The sequence below is a fragment of the Eleutherodactylus coqui genome, chromosome 9, assembly GCF_035609145.1.
Source record: "Eleutherodactylus coqui strain aEleCoq1 chromosome 9, aEleCoq1.hap1, whole genome shotgun sequence".
Taxonomy (NCBI): Eukaryota; Metazoa; Chordata; class Amphibia; order Anura; family Eleutherodactylidae; genus Eleutherodactylus; species Eleutherodactylus coqui.
The window spans coordinates 65,790,781-65,810,578 of record NC_089845.1 but is presented as its reverse complement, the minus strand read 5'-3'; the positions used below and the strand labels follow the sequence as shown (position 1 = coordinate 65,810,578).

At 42.4% G+C, this 19,798-nt stretch overlaps 1 protein-coding gene across 2 annotated transcripts in view; it reads right to left on the bottom strand.

Moving 5' to 3' along the window:
* DIPK1C (divergent protein kinase domain 1C) overlaps positions 1 to 19,798 on the bottom strand; it is a 77,511-nt gene that overhangs the window by 39,615 nt on the left and 18,098 nt on the right. For both annotated transcript variants that reach the window (XM_066579493.1, XM_066579492.1), the window contains exon 2: positions 16,863 to 17,540. In XM_066579493.1, the coding sequence (XP_066435590.1) occupies positions 16,863 to 17,540 (678 nt within the window). The remainder of the gene's footprint in view (positions 1 to 16,862; positions 17,541 to 19,798) is intronic.

The following is a 19,798-nucleotide window of genomic DNA, read 5'->3' as shown; positions in this document are numbered from 1 at the left end:
TCCACTAGCGGATTTTCACGCGCGTATGGTACCTAAATGTGCTTGCGGATAGGTGCGGATGCGTGAAAAATCACGCGCGGATATACGCGGATGTGTTGCAGAAAAAAACGCGCAGAAAAATCCGGAAGACACCCTTATTGTAAACCCAACCCCTAGAGAACTGCCCATTCCATGGAAAACAGCTTAAAAACCAACACCCAGACTCCGTTCTGTCCCTCTTGCTTGTGTGAGCACCGTTAAATTATTCTGGCAACATGCTTTCACCCGGTGAGCAGATGTCTTTGTGGGCATGGTTGATCCATGTCACTTTTTTTCGGACGTACTATAAAAATACTATATAAGTGTGGTAACGTAGTAATCGTACTGACCCATAGAATAAAAATATCGGGTCATTTTTGTTGCACTTTGCGCGCTGCAGAAACAGGACGCACCGAAAGATGGTGGAAAGTCTTTTTTTTTCTCTCCGATTACAATTTTTAAAGGTTTTTCAGTAAATTATATGGTACAATAAATAGTGCCATTGCAAAATACAACTCGTCCCGCAAAAAAATAACAAGCCCTTATACAGCGACGTCGATGGATAAATAAAGGAACTACGATTTTTTAGGGAGTAGGGGGAAAAAAAGGAAAAAAGCAAAAAAGCTCCGTCACTAAGGGCTTAAAAGTGGGGACGAAAAAAAGCACAATAAAAACAAAAGTAAAACTGCTTGGCCACTAAGGGGTTAAAATGAAAAAAAAAGTACATTTGACGCAATAGCGAATAATACTCACGCAAGTTCTTCTGTTCTGCTTCTACTGCGTTCGTCCACGCATCCCCATAAACCTGCGCGGACAGTAGACGCCAGGATTGTTCCTTTCTGTTCTTGTCGAGGTATTCTGGGGAGTTACTGTCCCATAGGCTGGGGAAGTCCTGCATGATTGCCACAAGTTTTCCCATGTCGATCATTATGGCTTGTGGCAGGCTGGTGTCTGCTGGCTGCTCTCTGGTAGATGAGGGGACTGAAAGGACAGATCTGCAGTTGAAATGTGCCTGTGAAGCTCTGTGCTGTGTGTTGGGACGCCTCCTACCATGCCTATTTCCTGTAGTCATAGCAACCAGTGACTCCATCCGCAGCTGCACTGCGGATGTACTGCGTGAAAAAACGCACCCATTCACTTGTATTGGAGGCTTCACGCGCATGATCCGACCAAAATTAGAACAGGTCGCAGATTTTTTCACGCGCGTGAAAAAACGCGATACACATCCGTCCGTCTGGGGACAACTGCGGATCCTCATAGGAGTATATTGGCTGCGGTCTGGGGCGGATTATGTGCCTAAAATCACGCGCTTGAAATTCTGCTCGTGTGCAGGCACCCATACACAGCTAATTTCTGAATTCTGCTGGCTTCCTTATATAAGAAAGCAATTACCCAATTAGAGCAAATAGGTTTTGTCACAAGTTAGGCAATGGAGTTGAACTAAATCCTTGTTTCCAGGACAATAAGCCATAAGGCAATTTAAAAGTCATGGAAAGTTGCAACAAACTTGTCTTGAGAGAAGAACACAACTCAAGGTGATTTTTTGTTTAATAGCAGGAGACACGTTCTGTAATTTGTACTGCTGTAGATTGATCTCCTCCCAGCAGTTTTCTACGTAGAATCATTAGTATTTTTGATATAACAAGTTATTCCATAAGTGTGGACAGCAGTAGAGGAGAGCCGCATCCAATTATATGCAGCAATCTAGATAATGCGCTACACAACATTTTTCTTTCAATCTATTTATGAATTAGGAAAGCTTCCACAACGATTTATCTGCCCCATTATTACTTATTCTAATATTTGCAGCAGTATTGCCTTGACAGATAAAGCGCCTCGTCCAAAAGCAGCTGCTTGCGTGGAAGGTTGAATTCGTTGAGCCATAAGGCACCTTGCAAGAAGCTCTACGCTGACTAAGGAAATACAGCCATTTATCTCTGCCAAAACTTCCAGCGCTAGCTATTTAGTTTGGAGGCAGCATTGCAAAGAATGTGTATTTTTTCACCCGGGTAAAGTATAATGTATGAAGAATATGTATTCATCGCAAATAAAGATGAATAAGACAAAACACGTTGCAAGCACAAAGGTCGTCTAGTCTTCACTGCAGGAGAATTTCTGTCTACAGATGGTGGATATTAAATACAATGTCTCATTGTGCCCACGGCAGAGGAAATCTTTTACTTTGCAATTGAGCACATATTCAAGGAGCCTAGAAGAAGTGGGTTGTTGCTGCAGGAAATGTGCTGTACTGTTGTTTCCATGTTCCATGCAGGGCCGGCCTCCGGTCAGACAGCGCCCTGCGCAGAAATGATTTAGGTGCCGCTTACCCCGAATACACACACAACCATTGTAGAAGGAAAAATATAATGCTATATCACTGCCAAACTGTGTTTGCTTCAACTGACTCAATGCATTACAAATAAGTAATAGTGAAACTTTACAAATAGTCTTCCTATGTTGTATAATATTTTATAAACTACTCCTATATAAACCTATACATCTCACCCCAAATATTATCACTCTCCCCAATATCAACTGTCCTGCCCCTTCAGTATCATCTCTCCCTTTCCCATTATTATCTCTCCCTGTCAACCAGTATCATCCACCCAGTATCAATTGACCCCCCCCCCCCCAGTATTATTTATCCTGCAAGGTATCTACCCCCCCACTATCATCTTTCCACTCCCTCCAGTATCATCCCAGTACGGGTGGCTTCACACGAGCGTGTTTTTGTGCGCGTGTATGCACACAAAAACACGCTTCTATTGGAACCAATGCATTCCCTATGGTGTGTGCACATGTTCGTGTTGTACTGGTGCGTGCCTGTAAAGATAGGACATGCGTGCACCACAGGGAATGCACGCATTGTCTTCAATGGAGCCGCAGCTGCTGCCAGTGGCTCCATTGAAGACAATGGTCTGCTGGCACCCCTAAATTGTTCTTTAGGGAAGAGCTTTACATATAAGCTCTTCCCTGAAAAACAAGAATTTTAGTGTAAAAAAAAAAAAAAATTAAAAAAAGAACGTACCTGTAAAGTCTGTAAGCTGCCATGTCCTCATGGGGATGAAGAACACATCTGCCGCATGCAGCAGATGTTTCCTTCATCCCCGCGAGGAAAATGAATTCCCTGCTGCACCAGCCACATCTGTGACAGATGCAGCAAAGGAATTCTTCATCCCTGCGGGGAATAAAGAATTCCCTACCACAGCTGTCACAGATGACAGCTGCGGTAGGGGATCTAGCTGCCGGCATCCTGCAACTGTTTTTCAGGGAAGGGCTTTAAATATAAGCCCTTCCCTGAAAAACAAGAAAAAATGGTGATATAAATATTAAAAAAAGAATACTCACCTTTCTTCAGCTGCCAAGGCTCAACCGTGTCCAGCCAGCTCTTCTCCCTGCACTGCTTTCAGTAGTATTCAGCAGGCGGGGATTTAAAATCCCTGCCTGCTGAATGGGCTGCCTCTGATTGGTCCCTGCACTCAGCCAATCAGAGGTAGCACTCACCCATTCATGAAGCCACCCTACCCCAGTATAATTTTTCCCCCAAAGTATTATCTCTCCTCCACCTCTATTATCAGCAGTATCATCTTACCCCACTAGCATCATTATTCTCCCCTCAATATTATCTTCACCATCCACAGTATATATCTGCCCTCACAGTATGATTGCTTCTCCACAGTGTAATCTCTCTCCATATATATCTTCTAAACGATATGTGTACACAGTATGTATATCTCCCATTCCAACAGTAAGCCCCCCTCTCTTCTCCCCCGCCCTCCCACACACATAAACATATGGTAAAACTGCTTTCACATCTGTGTTGGAACCTGCGCTTGGAGATTTTGTCACAGATGTGGTTCAAAATACAAGATTGCAGCGCTTTTTCTACCATTCAGAAGCCAGGCAGCTGAATGGAAACCAAACTCAACCATTAAAACACTGTTTCAGGTCGACTGTTTTTGTTGAAACAGAAGTTCATAGCAACCCCTAAAACTAGTATTGAACACTAAGAGACTGGTGGTGGTGGTAGAGATGGAGGTGGTGGTTATCCTTCAATGGATGTGGCTCAGTGGTTAGCACTGTTGTCTTGCAGCCCTGGGGTCTTATGTTCAAATCTGACAAAAGACAACATCTACAAGAACTTTGAAAACTCCAAGATGTTGAACTTTTTGGCAAAATTCAGTGTTATCATGGTACCCCTGCAGCATCCCGTAGGGTTACCACGGACACATGACATACGCTGAGAAGCTGGAAGGGCAAGACGCTTGCTTGCCATGGCGGCACTTACCACGCTCCCTCCCGGAGGGACGTACGTAGCCAAGGCCAGGGCAGCGCTGGGCCTCTTCCGGACACCCCTGGCATGGGAATGCCCAATAAACTGGGGAACAGGGGTTGCAGTTGTCATGGGTGATGCCACCATTCCGGTACCCCCTGGCATGAACATCGGCGGGGAAATAAAGGAGCCACAGACAATAGTATAGTACTTCAGGTCCCCTGGAGTGGTCAGGGCCTGAAATAACTTTTACTTGCAAACTTCACTTTAGCAATACAAGGCACAAATGACAGAATTTGAATAGTGCAGGAATTAAAGAAACTAGAATACCTCCACATGGCAAACCCAGACTTCAGGACACCTGTGTGTGACTAATTAAAGACGCCTACCCCCACTTAGCGGGATTCAGACTTCAGGATGCTTGAGTATGAACAATGACTACAGAGTACCTCCAACAGGCGATCCCAAACTTCAGGACGCACGGGTGTGTAAAACAGATAATAGAGTACCTCTGCACTAGGCCTTGACAGACTGACAGACTCTGTGTTCTCTCTCTCTGGTGGAACTCAAAATGGAAGACAGATGAAAGACCAATTCCCGCTCTCAAGCACTCACATTTATACCTTCTCTCATAGCATGTGACAGGAAAGAATTGTTACATTTACAAGCAGACAGCTCATACTTTGCAGACATTAACCCATCACACACTGCAGCTGTGCAATACACACAACAGAATGACAAGACATTTTGCACAGTGCATCAAGACAAGGTTTACATGTATGACATTATGGAGGGGGGCAGAAAAATATATACTGGGCCACTACACCCCCTGAACTCCAAAAGGGTGTTAGTGCGCTGTGTAGATACTAAGTTCGAACACCCCTAGAGCTTGCCCTAGTTCCTTGTATTTCTTTGATAAGTTTGCATGAGGTCTAAGTGCCACAAGCACATTTCAGGCTTCTACTAAATGTTTCGGCACTGTATCCTTGAAAGAGGAAGAAGAAAAACGTTACTTTTCTAAACATTTTCCTTTTTACTTCTACTGGAAACAAAGTCTTAAAAACGCTTATTGTTGCCCTCATCCACTCCTGGCTCGATTATTGCAACTCGTTGCTGATCGGCCTCTCCTGCACCAGACTCTACCCTCTTCAATCCATCCTGAATGCGGCACCCAGGCTCATCTTCCTGTCCAACCGCTATTCGGACGCCTCTGCCCTGTGCCAGTCACTGCACTAGCTGCCCATTAAATGCAGAATTCAATTTAAACTCGCTACCTTCATCCACAAAGCCCTCCACAGCGCAGCGCCCCTCTATATTGCCTCCCTCATCTCAATCCACCACCCAGCCCGGGCTCTCCGCTCTGCTAATAAAACCAGACTGAACGCCCCTTTAATTTGAACTTCTCATTCTCGCCTCCAAGACTTCTCCAGAGCAGCACCGGTCCTCTGGAATGCACTACCAAAGGATACCCGGGCAATCCAGGACTCGCAGAACTTCAGGCATGCTCTAAAAACGCCCCTCTTCAGGGAGGCATACCGCATTCCCTAAACAAACCCCTCTGTACTCCGCCTGATAACATGCTCCCTGACCTATTGACTGCAATCCTTGCCAGCCACCATCAACTACCCCTGCAGTCATACCGATTCTGCCGTCACACAGCCAAATGTCTGACCATTGTCTGTGTATAGCATCCCTCACTCTCCACTTCGCCATACCGTGCACATCTCCACCTCGCCATACAGTGCACATCTCCAGCCCTTTACCTTCTGTATCACCCCATTACCTGTAGTATGTAAGCTCATTGGAGCAGGACCCTCACCCCTATTGTTTCCATCAATTGATTATTGATTACTATGTAACTGTGGTTCTGTAATGTTTGTACTTTTGTCTTTCTGTATCCCCCCTGTCTATGTAAGCGCTGTGGAATATGTTGGCGCTATACAAATAAGGATTATTATTTTTGTGAACTGCTGTACTGGTCTTCAAGTCAAATCTAAATGCTGAGCAGACAAATCAGTACCTGGATCTTCATTTAGTAAGTGTACAGATCAATGAAAATCTAGGCCTCTCACAGTCTGCCTTGGAAAGATGGATGATGATCAAACTGGATAAATTCAACAGAGGTCATTTAAGGGCAGTATATAGTTACAATATTGACCACACAAAAGGGGGGTTGGTACCATGTTAGCCAGTAGAGCAAAGTGTGATTGTTCTCAGCGAGAGAAACCAAGTAATCTTGTAGATATGATACCTTTTAATGGCTAACAAAAATACAGGATGTTACAGCAAGCTTTTGGGTCTTCTATCGATCCTTCATCAGGCTTTCATTTTAGCCTGATGAAGGGGGTGAAATGTCTCCGAAAGCTTGCTGTAACATCATGTATTTTTGTTAGCCATTAAAAGGCATCATATCTACAAGATTACTTGGTTTCTCTCACTGAGAACAATCACAATATTGACCACATGAACAATTGATTCAGTATGAAAAACATGAATGTGGATTACATTAAGGGTCTTTCTGCACAGGAGGATTTCACAGAGGAGCAAGGATTGCTCAGTGAGTGCAGGCGGAATGGGCTGGAGTTCATTCCGGCTGCCCACCTCTATTCACAATAAACAGGCAGTCATTCATAGATCACCAACTGTCTGTTTACACGGGCCAATAGTCATGTAGTTGTTATGCCTGCAGAAACTGAATGGCGAACGAATTATGGTTTAGCATTCAGTCGCTGGCAGTATTTACACTGAATGATTGGTTCAGATTCCTTCAATGCAGCAAGAATCTGTACAATTATTGTTCCATGTAAAAAAGCCCTTACTCCAAGCAAAGGCAAATCAGTGAGGTGGCCATGGTTAAGAATTATAAGACTAGGCTCCAGGAAGAAGACTCTTAGGCTGCCTTCACACTGGCAAGAAAATTGCGCCAGATTTGTGCGTTGCCAGATGTACAAATCTGAAACCCATTCTTTTGAATGGGTTAATTCACATTAGTGATGTTTTGCTGCATGGCATCACAATGCAATGCTTTACAGGAAACAAATCGCAGCATGTCCTATCTTTCTGCGGTATCGCCCATTCTTTTCAATGGGTGAGGTGGCATCAGCGCTGGCCCCATTGAAAGCAATGGGAGAACTCTGTGATCCTCTGCTGCAGCTGTGACAGCCTCGACAGGAATTCCCTTCATCCCTGCAGTGATGCGAGGCGGTTTTCACATGAAAACACCTCGCATCCACGGGGCTTTCACATGGTGGCAAGTACGATATCGGTCCATGAATCACAGCCTGATATCACCCTCACCAGTGTGATGGAGCCCTTAGGGTCATTTTTCTGCACTGTAAGTCATTCTGACTTTTTCTTGGTATCATAGAATCAGCAGACTATCATGAAGAAGGGAACAAATGGGAAGGGAGTGTAGGATCAGACTACTCAGGGGTTGTTTGTTGTCTGTAACTATAAAGACACATAGGTCTGCAAAGGAGCTTTAGGCAGAAAATATTTTTTTTTAAATCAAGATTATGTGCAAAGTTGCGTGTTTTTTTATTTTTGGCTGCAGAGTGTACATGCCATTACAGTGTCGCAATCAAAGCAGAATTCATACAGATACCAATATATTTATCGCTGTAGTAAAAGGGGTTGTCTGAGTTAAAACTTTTATGTGAAAACGGCTGCCCCATGTCAAAAAATTAATAAAGAGCTTATACTCACCTCTCCCCGCTCATCCCCAGCTAGCGGTTTTGGGTCTCTGCAGTGATGAGTTTACAGGCTGCAGCAGCTTGTATGCAGGTTATCACAGGCTGCTGCAGCCAATTACAGAGCTCGTAGATCGATCACTGAGCTCTGTCATTGGTTGCAGCAGCTTGTGACATCCCATACACTGACTACTGCTGCAGCTGCTACTACTGCTGTAAACATTACGTTAGCTAGGAGACCAAGAGCCAGCGGTGGGGGACTTGTGTGGAGAGGTGAAGATTCATTTTATAACTTTTTTAAAATAGGAAGCTGTTTTCACATCAAAGTTTCAACTTGGACAACCCCTCTAAGCTTATTTGCACAGTAGTGTATTACAGAAAAAAATAACTAGTGCAACATTAAGGTGGCAATAGAAATATACGTCAGGAATGCGCCAAGTGTGTTCAGAAAATATTACATATGCCAATTTGGCTAATAGTAGGTGACGACTCACCTGGTGCTCAGTCAGATAACCCTGGATGGGGAGACCCACCGGCACTTGTTGTCCAGGTCAGCGTATAAAGAGATCTTTGCTCCACGACCCGTTAAAGCGGAGAGACGTAGGAAGACCAAGCGTTCCAAGAGGTGCTTGAAGGAGAAGTAACTATGCAAGGAAAAAGTCTTCCACGCTCTTGTGGGTAAGAGCGATATAACTCAATCTCTTGGGATGCCGTTATACATCACAATCTTTTTATTAGACACAATGAGCGACGCGTTTAGGCTGAAAAAGCCTTTTGTTCAAGCTCATAATACGAAACAGCACAGATATATATAACGGCATTCCCTAGCAGCATGATGACTGAGTATGTAAGTTATACATATCTGTGTTGTTTCATGTTTTGTATTATGAGCTTGAAAAAGTCTTTTTCAGCCGAAACGCGTCGCTCATTGTGTCTAATAAAAAGATTGTGTTGTATAACGGCATCCCAAGAGATTGAGTTATATCGATCTTACCCACACGAGCGCGGAAGACTTTTTCCTTCTTGCACAATTAAGGTGGCAATGTGCAAGCAGACATTGAGATTATACAGAAGAGGGTCCAATCCTGAGATATTGGGCGATATCTCACATTTCTGAATGACAGAGGTTTTAAATATCCTCCATACACTGGCCAATTGTCAGCCCATTTGTTCTATTAGCCACACATGGATAGCTTTATTGTGGAGTACATACTAAAGGAAACAGTTGCCAGCCCTTGACTGAGAGTAATGAAGAATACATGTAAACTAAAAGAAAAACTAAAGTTATCTGGGTTTATTAAAAAAGTGCAGTTTAACAAGCAAATAGTGCCATTTAACCAAAAAAAGTTTGTACTCCTTTTCTAGTGCCTTGCACTGCTAGTCCACTGTGCTGCGCCAGTCCTGTTTACAGTGGATGGACCAGTGACATTCCATACCAGCACGTGACGGCTCCAGATAATCACTAGCTGTAGCTATGATCTCAGGGAATTGTGAATTGGAACATCATAGCTCCAGCAAATGTTAGCAGATACCGACGGGGAGCTATTGCATAGACCGGCAGTACAAGGATTTGTTTAGCAAATAACACCATTTGGAGGTATTATTCTACTTTCTATAAAGTCGGCCGGCGTTCTTAGGCACTTGCATAGGCAAGTCACATTACCAAAAGGTGATGCACAATAGTTATTTTTCTTGATACATGACAGTACGAAGAGTACATAGCAACAAAAGGAACAGTGAGAACGGCATTGTTCATTAAGGGATTAGGTTCGTCAAGTCATTTCTGCCATTGCTTTGCAGATTAAATGGAACTATTAAGCTAAACAGACAGGTCCCGTCTAAATACAAAAGGCTGCATAAAAAATGAACAGTTCTTGACTAGAATTAAAGATTTTTTGCCAACACTCGCTGGTGATCCTTCCTCCTCCTTTATGGCAATGGAATAAAAACAAGCACATACTTTGAGGATGATTCTTAAGATTAGCAATGCAAACACAGTTAATTTATCCAAGAAAATGCTGGAGAGATCCTACTGAAGGGTGTGGATCAGGGACCATGAAATGAAGTGATAGATTTTCAGTCTTACATAGTCAGAACTGTGAAAGCCAACAAGAATATAGCATTGGCACATCTACTGAAGAGTTCATTGTGACTATTAAATTGGTTCAACTACAGTAACAAGCATATATTTCATTCCTTTTAGTACTGAGGGGAATAGTGCACTTCAATCATTCATTCACTGGGACATTTTTCACAAGTAATGCATGATACAAATGTTATATAGCATGCTTTGTGAGTTCTTGGATTATGCACTTACCTGATGCCATAATAGTTACCTGTGTGTGTTGGACTTGCCTCTATTTTATAGATAGTATATGAGGCAAAAGAAAAATACTGTATATATCTATATGAAAATTGTTTTTAAGTGGAAAAATGGTATTCTAGAAGGGTGGTCTTCTAACAAAAGAGGGCCAATTCACAAGATATGACGAAATTGAAAATCTGTCAAGTCTGAGACAGAAAGATATCTTCTCAGAAAGGCTTCAATGCATATAAAAAGTGTAATTATACAGTAGGTATGTAAAATCAGTCAGCTAACCATACACTGTTGACAAAAATATTGGGATACCCACCAATTCTGCGCTATCAGGTGAAAGGGATATACAATTTACCCCATGGACTCGTAGCTGCAGACAAGCCTGACATCACAACAGTGATTGCACAGTGGTACCTGCAATAGTGCCTAGGGCATCGTTCTTGGACTATAGAGTGGAGGCAAGTGTTAAGGACAGCTAAATCACAGTACACCATCTTCTGATGGGATGGTTGCAGTTGGGTGAGCCAGTTTCCTGGAGAGCCATTTCTAAGCAACTGCATATTCCAAAAAGTGAAATTTGGAGGAGGTTCCATTATGGTGTTGGCAGGGGTGACCCTAAGCTTTCTATTGCCTGAGGTGAACAGCAAAATGGCGCCCCAAAAAAGAAAGTGTTACTTCTTTTAGACACAACTTGTATTTGGTTCTTTGGTTTTTTACATGGTTTCCCCTAAACTCACAGTGCCCCCTGAGTAGTGAACAACAGGCTGCACTGTTCCCCTGTAGTACATAAGGTGCCATAATGTTTCACTTTAGTAATAAATAGCCATAATGTTCCTATAGTAATAAATAGCCATAATGTCTTGACATAACTTAGCTTAACATAAAGAGCTTAACATAACTTAGGCTATATTGGTAAGCACATACAGCCACATGAATCTGAGAGATAAAGTGTTCTATAGATTGACAAAGACGTTTTGTTTGACTGAGCATTAAATGTGCTTTAGCTTGCGATATAATATATTCCGGGTAGCCACATGCAGTTCTTAGATTTCTTTTATAAAGCTCATTTCTGCCAAATCCCATGCCAAGATAGTGTCTGGGATTCAGTAAGACGGTCCTGGGTTCCTGCCTCTCTCTTGGAATGGCAACACATATGGAACCCTTTGTGCTGATGACTGGCAGCTAACTTGTATGTAACTGTTAGAGAAGTAGAGAACAATGGAGGAGATGAGCTTATATTACCTCTGGCAAGAGAACACAGATGTGTGGTGTTTGAATGGAACATGACAACAGTTTTCATGACAACATGTTTCATTCAAACAGTGCTGGAAATGTATTTTAAGACTTATGAAAACTATACATACAAGCCAGGACCTCAAACCTCAAAGCTAATGGGAGGCGCTAGATGAGTAAAAGTGCCCAAATGAATCACTGACCAAAACTAGCATTGGTGTGAATATGGAGATGCCACTGAAGTATTTCGGACGCTAACCTGATACCTTGGGTAGAATGCTAATCTCGCTGGTAGCACCATGTCCAGTCATATCCTAGTCATACCCTTAGTGACGAGCCGATTCTCGTTTGAATGAGCGAACGAGCGAGTGACATCCCTGCTAACTTGTTCGCACTCGTTCAGCCTGTTTAGACAGGCAGATCATCATTGATCGTTCACTTCCCGTTTAGTGTTTCACATTCCTATGTACAACACCAAGAGTTTAAACGCAACGATAATTGAACGAGCCGACGATGATTTTGTAGTCCTGCTGAAACTGAACGATGAACGAAAAGTGCACGATTCTTGTTCATAGCTCAGCTGTTATCTTGCATTTAAACCAAATTATTATCGTTCACTTTTGAAAGATTTTTCGAACTATAATCGTTACGTCTAAATGCAGCATCAGCACAGGGGATAGCTGAGAAAGGTACAGTACCTCCATCGGTCTCTAGGCAGGCATAACTAAAAGCAATGGCTATACAACTACTCAGTGCTATAGGCTAAATATCCCTCTGCATATGAGAGACCATGGACACAGACAGAGATAGTGCTTACATATACAGTATTACATGAATGGATGTAAGTAAATAACTATTTGAGCATCTTCGAGCCAACCATAACTATATTTTAGCACTTGGGGGTGAATTGGCATTCGAAAACCTTGAGCGTAACTTGTGTTCAATTGCATAAGAAACATATAAAACATATCTTTGTTGTCCATAGCAACCAATCATAGAGCAGCTTCTATTTTTACAGAACACTACAAGGTTTGAAAGTTGTGCTGATCTACCTCATAACTGAACCAAACTGTGTTGAATGTCCCCCATTGACAATAAAGGGATCTGTTCGGTTCCTCCACTTGTCCAATATTTTAACCTGACGAAAAAGTCCTGCATGCGTGACTTTTTCGTCCGGAATTTCATATCAGATTTGCGCTCTGAATGGATCCTCCAGCGCAGGTGTGAACATAGCCTTAGTGAACCATTTATAGGATGTGAACCCGGCCTCAAACGGATCCACTAAATGGAATACAAATGTGTTTTTATGGAAACACAAGTCCTGCAGGTCAGACTCTTTTTCGTTAAAAAAAAACCCAGAACCGTAAAGAATGGAAGGAATTTAAGCAAACTGAAACAAAGTAAGTCCCACTGAAATCAATGAGAATTTTACCATTTGACACTACCCATTTTTTCAATTTTTCTGCTTTCAGGGTAGAAGAGAAAACATAAAACAAAGCGCTGATGTGAACCCGGCCTTACTCGGACTCTTCTTTCTTTAAGTCTGATTTCAAAGGGCAATGAACATTTGTTGTTTCAACTATTTCCTAATAGTTAATCTCATCTTCTTGTCAGATTCTTCAGACTAAAGAAATATATCAATGCACCTTTCCATGGGAAATATTCAATATCATTATGTAATAGGCTTTTCTAAGCCAGAAAGTAAGTGTTTTCCCCTGTTAATTTGCTTGGCTATAACTGCAAATATATTACTATACTCAATATTGCTGAGACCAGAAGATCTGGACACTGTACACATTCTTAAAATACTGCAGTTAGTAGGAGAATTATTACTTTTTCCAATCTTCAGTGCTGCGCCCTCATCCCTGCTATTGTCCGTATGCAGTTGGACTACTTATGACATCTAATTAAAAGAATTACTGTCAGAAGTTGTACTTCAAATGCATGCAGATTCTGTGTGGAGCTTCAGGTGGCAGCTCTGTTACTTCCATGAAAGCAAGAATACTGTAGTGTAGCAAATCCTTAATGAACTCCATTATAAGGCAACGAAGCCCACAGGGCGCCAATTGGATCTGTCAGATAACGGATGTGGTGCAGCGTTGCAGCTTCCATTATGAACAGAGGCCAAAACTCAGATTTGAACAGAGCTTGACACTACACTTAAGATTTGAAAACACTATATAGCTGAGGCAAACACATCTCCAGCTATTCTTACACAAACTGCATAATGGAGCAAATTGAAGATCTACCAAAAAAGGAACGATCTGCCTTCTATTAAAATACGCATGTAATAAAAGGTACAGGATATCAGAATGTCACAATTAGGCTCTGCTCGTGGGAAAAGAGTGATTGGGGAGAAATTGACCAAGTTTGCCGATGACACAAAGCTAGGAGGGATAGCTAACACTGGAGAGTGATTCAAAAAGATCTGGACAAACTTAAACAGTGGGCGGCAGCTAACAGATTGGTATTTAGAAATGCAAGGTCCTACGTTTGGCCCAAAAAAATGAAAAAAAACACATACAGAATGGGAGGAATTAAGCTAAGCAGTAGCACATGTGAAAAAGACTTGAGAATACTAATAGATCACAGATTGAACATGAGTCAGCAATGTGATGCAGTAGCAAAAAAGGCAAACACAATTCTGGGATGTTTTAAGAGCCTAGATCACGCAAAGTAATTATCCGCCTCTACTCTTTCTTGGTCATATCTCATCTGGAATACTGTGCTAAATGTTTCACACAATTTCTGCTGTAAACTACACCGACTAGTAAGTGTTCTAAACTTAGACTAGACAGTCTTACAATGCGACAGGTCTATCATTCAGCTTTGTAATGAAAAGTGTCAACTATGTTTTCCAGTACATAAGAGCCAGATATACTGTATGTCAAAGTAAACTCTTTTGGCAAACGTCCCATCCATAAAGGATTATAGATTTTCCTGGCATACACAGGGAACATATCCACTAAATGTGGTGTCAATACAGTTTTATTCTGAATAGGGTAACTGTTGATTTTGCTTTAAGCTGTCAGAGTATAAAACAGTATTGTAAGGCATCTGTCATCACCCAGGCAAACTTCACATAACATTCTTTTAAAATCTGAGCTTAAATATAGGATATGAGATGTGTGCTTAGCAGGCCACCAACTTAGTGAGAGAATCATGCCAAGAACATCTCCTGAGCCCCTCAGTATCAGGAATAAATGCAGAATTTGCAGGTTCAACGTGCAGGTAAACTGTAACTCTTTCTCTGCCAGAGATTAAGGCCTTATGTCCACGGGGACAGATCCGCAGCGGGTCACCCGCACTCGTGATCCGCGCCCCATAGGGATGCATTGGACACCCGCAGGTAAATAAACACCTGCGGATGTCATTTTCCCTTGAGGCGCGAATTGCGTGTGCGGGAAAACACCGGCAGCATGCTCCATTTTAGTGCGGGTCTCTCGCGGGGACGGCTACCGAAGGCTCACCCGCAGCTGAATTCCTGCACTCCGGCGCGGGAGAGCAGGAGTTAAAAAAAAAACGGAGTGCATAGCGCATACGCGCGGCACGCTGGCGGCGTGCCGAGCACATCCGCCAGGCCGAAGAAACAAGATCCGGCCGCAACGGAGGGCAGATCCGCAGCGTCCGGACAGGTAAGTAATGCTTACTTTTTAGCCTCATGCCCGCGGGAAAAGAGGGACCCGCTGCGGGATTCTGCATGAAGAATCCACGGTGGGCCTGATTTTCCCCGTGGACATGAGGACTTAGGGCTCCTTCCCACGGACGGATTTCCGCCGCATAATACGCAGCGAAAATCCGCCGCGTTGCCCGCAGCTATTAGGTTCTATTGAACCTAATAGCTCAATACTCACAGTGTGGAATTCCATCACAGAATTCCGCACCGTGAAATCACCCGACCTCACCTGCGGCATGCTCTATTTGCCGCAGGTGTATGCGCGGACGCGCGGATTGCAGTCAATGGAAGCCATGCGTCACGCTATCTTCCGCTGTAGCGGCCGGCGCGTCATTTGACGCTGTGGGCGTGTCATGTGACGCGGGCGGTGCATCACATGACGCTGCGGCGCGTCACTCGCTCTATTGCGCATGTGCACCGAAGCGTCATGCAGGACGGAAGACGCCAGATCCGCAGGTAAGTATTGGGGTCTCTGGGGGGCGCCGTGACGGGCTCCGCCAGGGAATTCTGCGGCGGAGCCCGTCACGGCCGCGTGCAGCCGACCTTAGGGATGATTTTCACACTTTAAACACAAATAAAACCCAAATTCTAAACAAAAAAAACCATAATATACCACATACCAATATATTTTCTCAAAGATAACAAGTGGTACATTTTAAAAATCCCACCAGCACTTTGCACTCATTGGCACCTTCATGCAATTTTGCTTTAAAGGTGTTATGTTTTGTAAAAAGTGCAAATATAGCTTTGTTTGTGGCTAAACGTCTGATACAAGAAGAGTGTGGAGATACAACATAACCTAAAAATAAAGGCTCAAAATGTGCAGAATTCATACATGCAACTCACATTCACATATCTTCACATAGTTACCAGAACTGAAATATCTGTCAACAAATGGTCAGGTAGGGATTAAAGGTGCAACTACTCATTTTCTCACCCCTTTAATTGAAGCCCCTCAAGTGATAATCAAAGGGCACTTATCTAAAAATTGCAGCTAGAGCTTTCACTCTGGCATCATTTGGAAGCTTAAATCCAGAATCACAACTCTAGCCCCTAAAGAGACTCTGTCATCACCGTTTTGTAGCACAAGGTAGTGACAATCATACAGATTGCAGTGATGCCTGCTGTGTGTATCTGTGCAGTAGATTCCAAGAAACTTGCCTTTTATCAGTAGCAGCACATGCATGGAGGACTACTTAAAGTAGTCCTGGATATTCATGAGCTGCAGGCTAGCTCCACCCACCCCGCCCTCCACCCACTGACTGACAGCTCACTTCTTATTACTATGCAACAAAATAAAGCTGCCAATCATTGGCCAGAGGGCAATGTGCAGCTCTAAATATGCAGAACTAATTTTGTGTATGGCTGCTACTATGGTAAGTAAATGTATGTTTCTCCTAAACTACTGCACAGATCTACACAGCAGGCAAATCACTCTAATCAGTGTGACAGACACTACCTTATGGTGCTCTATGAGGGCTGCAAAAAGGTAGTGACACAGTCTCTTTAAATTCTTGTCATAGCAATCCTTTTACATATGTATCATATATGATCTTGGCATTTAGAGGGTTACGCTAGCTAGCATTTGTTTTAAATTGCTTCCCTTAAATGTGGTTGTCTGAAAGAAGATGTGTTATTACAAAAAAGTAAACTTACAGTGAGGTCGCTTCTAATAGCAAAGTTCTCCGGTTTGACATCACAAAGATGGAGCCGATGAGAGAACTCGTTGTCAAATTGATGGACCATATCTAAGAAACTGATGGCAATATCAAGGACAGCGTTCATCTTTTCCTCACCTGTTTTGCTCCGACCAACAACTTCTTCCAAGGAAAATAGATTTTGTCTCCAAGAGTGACCAGCATTGAGAAACTCTACTGCGTAGAAGTGTCCACAGGTCCCGACTACATGTAGGACATGTTTACTAAAGTCTTGGAGCAAATTAAAGACTAGATATTCTTCTTGTTGGTATAAAGACCACATACTTGCAAGTTCCACCTTCCAGTTCTGACTATGTTTCCTCTCAGGCCACAAAGGTAGTAAGGTGCCGTTTGGTAAGTCCAAACCCAGAGTATTTTTAATTTCCACAGCAACCATCACAAGAAGTTCTGTGTCTGTAAGAGACTGAGCATCAGATTCATCCAAGAACATCGGCGCTTGGAATTTGGAAAAGGCATCATTTTTGGACTTCAAGATGATTGCCGAACCTTGCCAGTCTGCTTGTAGAACTTTTTTACCCCGTTGATAGTATAGACACTGCTTATAGATTAGCTTTTCAGTCACACACAGATCTTCACATAGATCTCCGGTCACAGCTCTGTTGTTGTAGTCATAACACTACACAAGGGATATGAAATGGTTGAAAAATTAGAAAACATGAATATTAAACATAAATACATACATATAGTTCTACCATGCCTAGTTATATATCATGTTATGTTAATTTATGGAAATAAATCCATATCCATTGTCCTTGAGCTGCTCTGTCAGATGAAAAAAGGACTACCGTATATACTCGAGTATAAGCCAAGTTTTTCAGCACAAAAAAATGTGCTGAAAAAGACCCCCTCAGCTTATACTTGAGTGAGGTAAAAAAAACAAAACGGAATACTCACCTATCAGCCTGCGTCCCCAGCGGGGATATCTGCAAAAGCTAAACTATTATATTGGGCATGTAGTACCTATTGATGGACATACAAAGTTCTATTTTTTTACATGTTTAATATAATAAGGGTGGTTTCACATCCGCACTCGGGGTTCCTCTTTCCTATTCCATCCAGGAAGTAGGAAAGGGGAATCCTTGCAGCCGAACGGCTTTGTCTCAGGAGGGAACCAAACAGCGCCGATCCCAATGAGTTTAATGGAGTCTGTTTGGTGTCCACTCAACTGCCCAGCTTTTAGCCAGAAGAAAAGGGGCAGGAAGCTTCCAGTATTTTGTGCCAGACCTGCAGCGGAACCTCCAACTGGAGGTGCCAACACAGATGTGAAACCACCCTAAAGGGTATGCACAGCATTGCCACCATTTTTTATATTTTATCACACGAATACAACTGATATATACAATGAAACAAGTTTGCAAACAGTTTTAATAAATAAGCTCCTACCAATATGTATTCATGGTGACAGACTAAAAACCTAGGGTAGTCTGATGAGGCGGTTGCCTCCCTGTCTGTCAACTACTTCTTGCTAATGTACATTCAGTGGGTTAGCAAGAAGGAAAAAAGTGTAAAAGACTATGATTGTAGGTTTCAGACTTTATTTGTGACTAGTATGCTTTTGTGAAGATGCATACACTATCTTACCAAACGTATTTGGGCACCCCTATCAGTAGAAAGCATATATTTGGTGGGCGCCTTGCTTCACTCATTAGGAGAGCTTTAAACTAGAACAATATGGGAAGGGAAGTAAAAGGCCAGGCAAAAATATACAGTTAATTAATACATTTGAGAACCTTTCTATTAGAAGTGGAAAGAAAGAACAAAGACAAAAAATTCAGAAGGAAAGTTAAGGATCAAGAGACACCGATCACAAACTAAAATATTTTTACACAAATGCACAGAGCATGGGAAACAAACAAGGAGAATTGGAGCTCCTAACACAGGAAGAGAAATATGATGTCACAGGCATCGCAGAAACTTGGAATGAAACACATGATTGGAACACAAGGCTTGAAGGGTACAACTTATTTATAAGAAATAGACCTAAAAAAAAAAGGAGGAGGTTTTGAGTTGTATGTTAGGAAAACATTCATCTCCACAGAGATTAAAGCTTCAGAGCATGGGAGTTCTGTAGAAACTGTATGGGTAAGAATAGAAGGAGAGAACAGAAAGGACATCATTGTAAGCATTAACTATAGGCCGTCTGGACAAGCAGAAGATATGGATGAGCTCTTTCTACATCAGATGGCCAAGCTCTCAAAGAAGCATGACATAGTGATCATGGGAGATTTAACTATCCAGACATTTGTTGGGAATCTCTCTCAGGTAATCTCAGTCTCATATTAGCATGTCACGTGTCCTAAACCATGTTACTTAAGATGCAGACCCTTGGAGATGTCAGCCATAGTTTGTTGTGCTTTCTTTCACTTGAAAGAATACTACAACAGAAATACAAACATACTTAAATAGCCACTGATAAAGATGTGAAGGTTTTATGGTCCCTGAATTAGTGTTAGGGGGTCACCAGGCCAGCAGTGTTATATGTGCCTCATATATAGATGTCTCATACTTTCCAATCACGCATCAACCCTCTTGAACAATTTAACCCTTTATTGTAAGTGTCAAAAAGTGTTATAAATGTATATTCCCAAATTCTTCTATGACTTTGTGATTTGAACCCTGCGTAGGTTCGAAAGCTCACATTAACATCATGTATTTTTGTTAGCCATTAAAATGTATAATTTCTACAAGATTACTTGGTTTCTCTTGCTGGGAACAATCACATTTTGCTCTACTGGTTAACACGGTACCAAACTTTGTTCTTTCACTTAAAATGCCTTGTTCCAAGGATCTTACAGAGTTTACACGTGGTATTATTGTTGGTTGTCACATTAGTGGACCATCGGTTTGTAACATTTGCACTAAAACCTGTGGTCG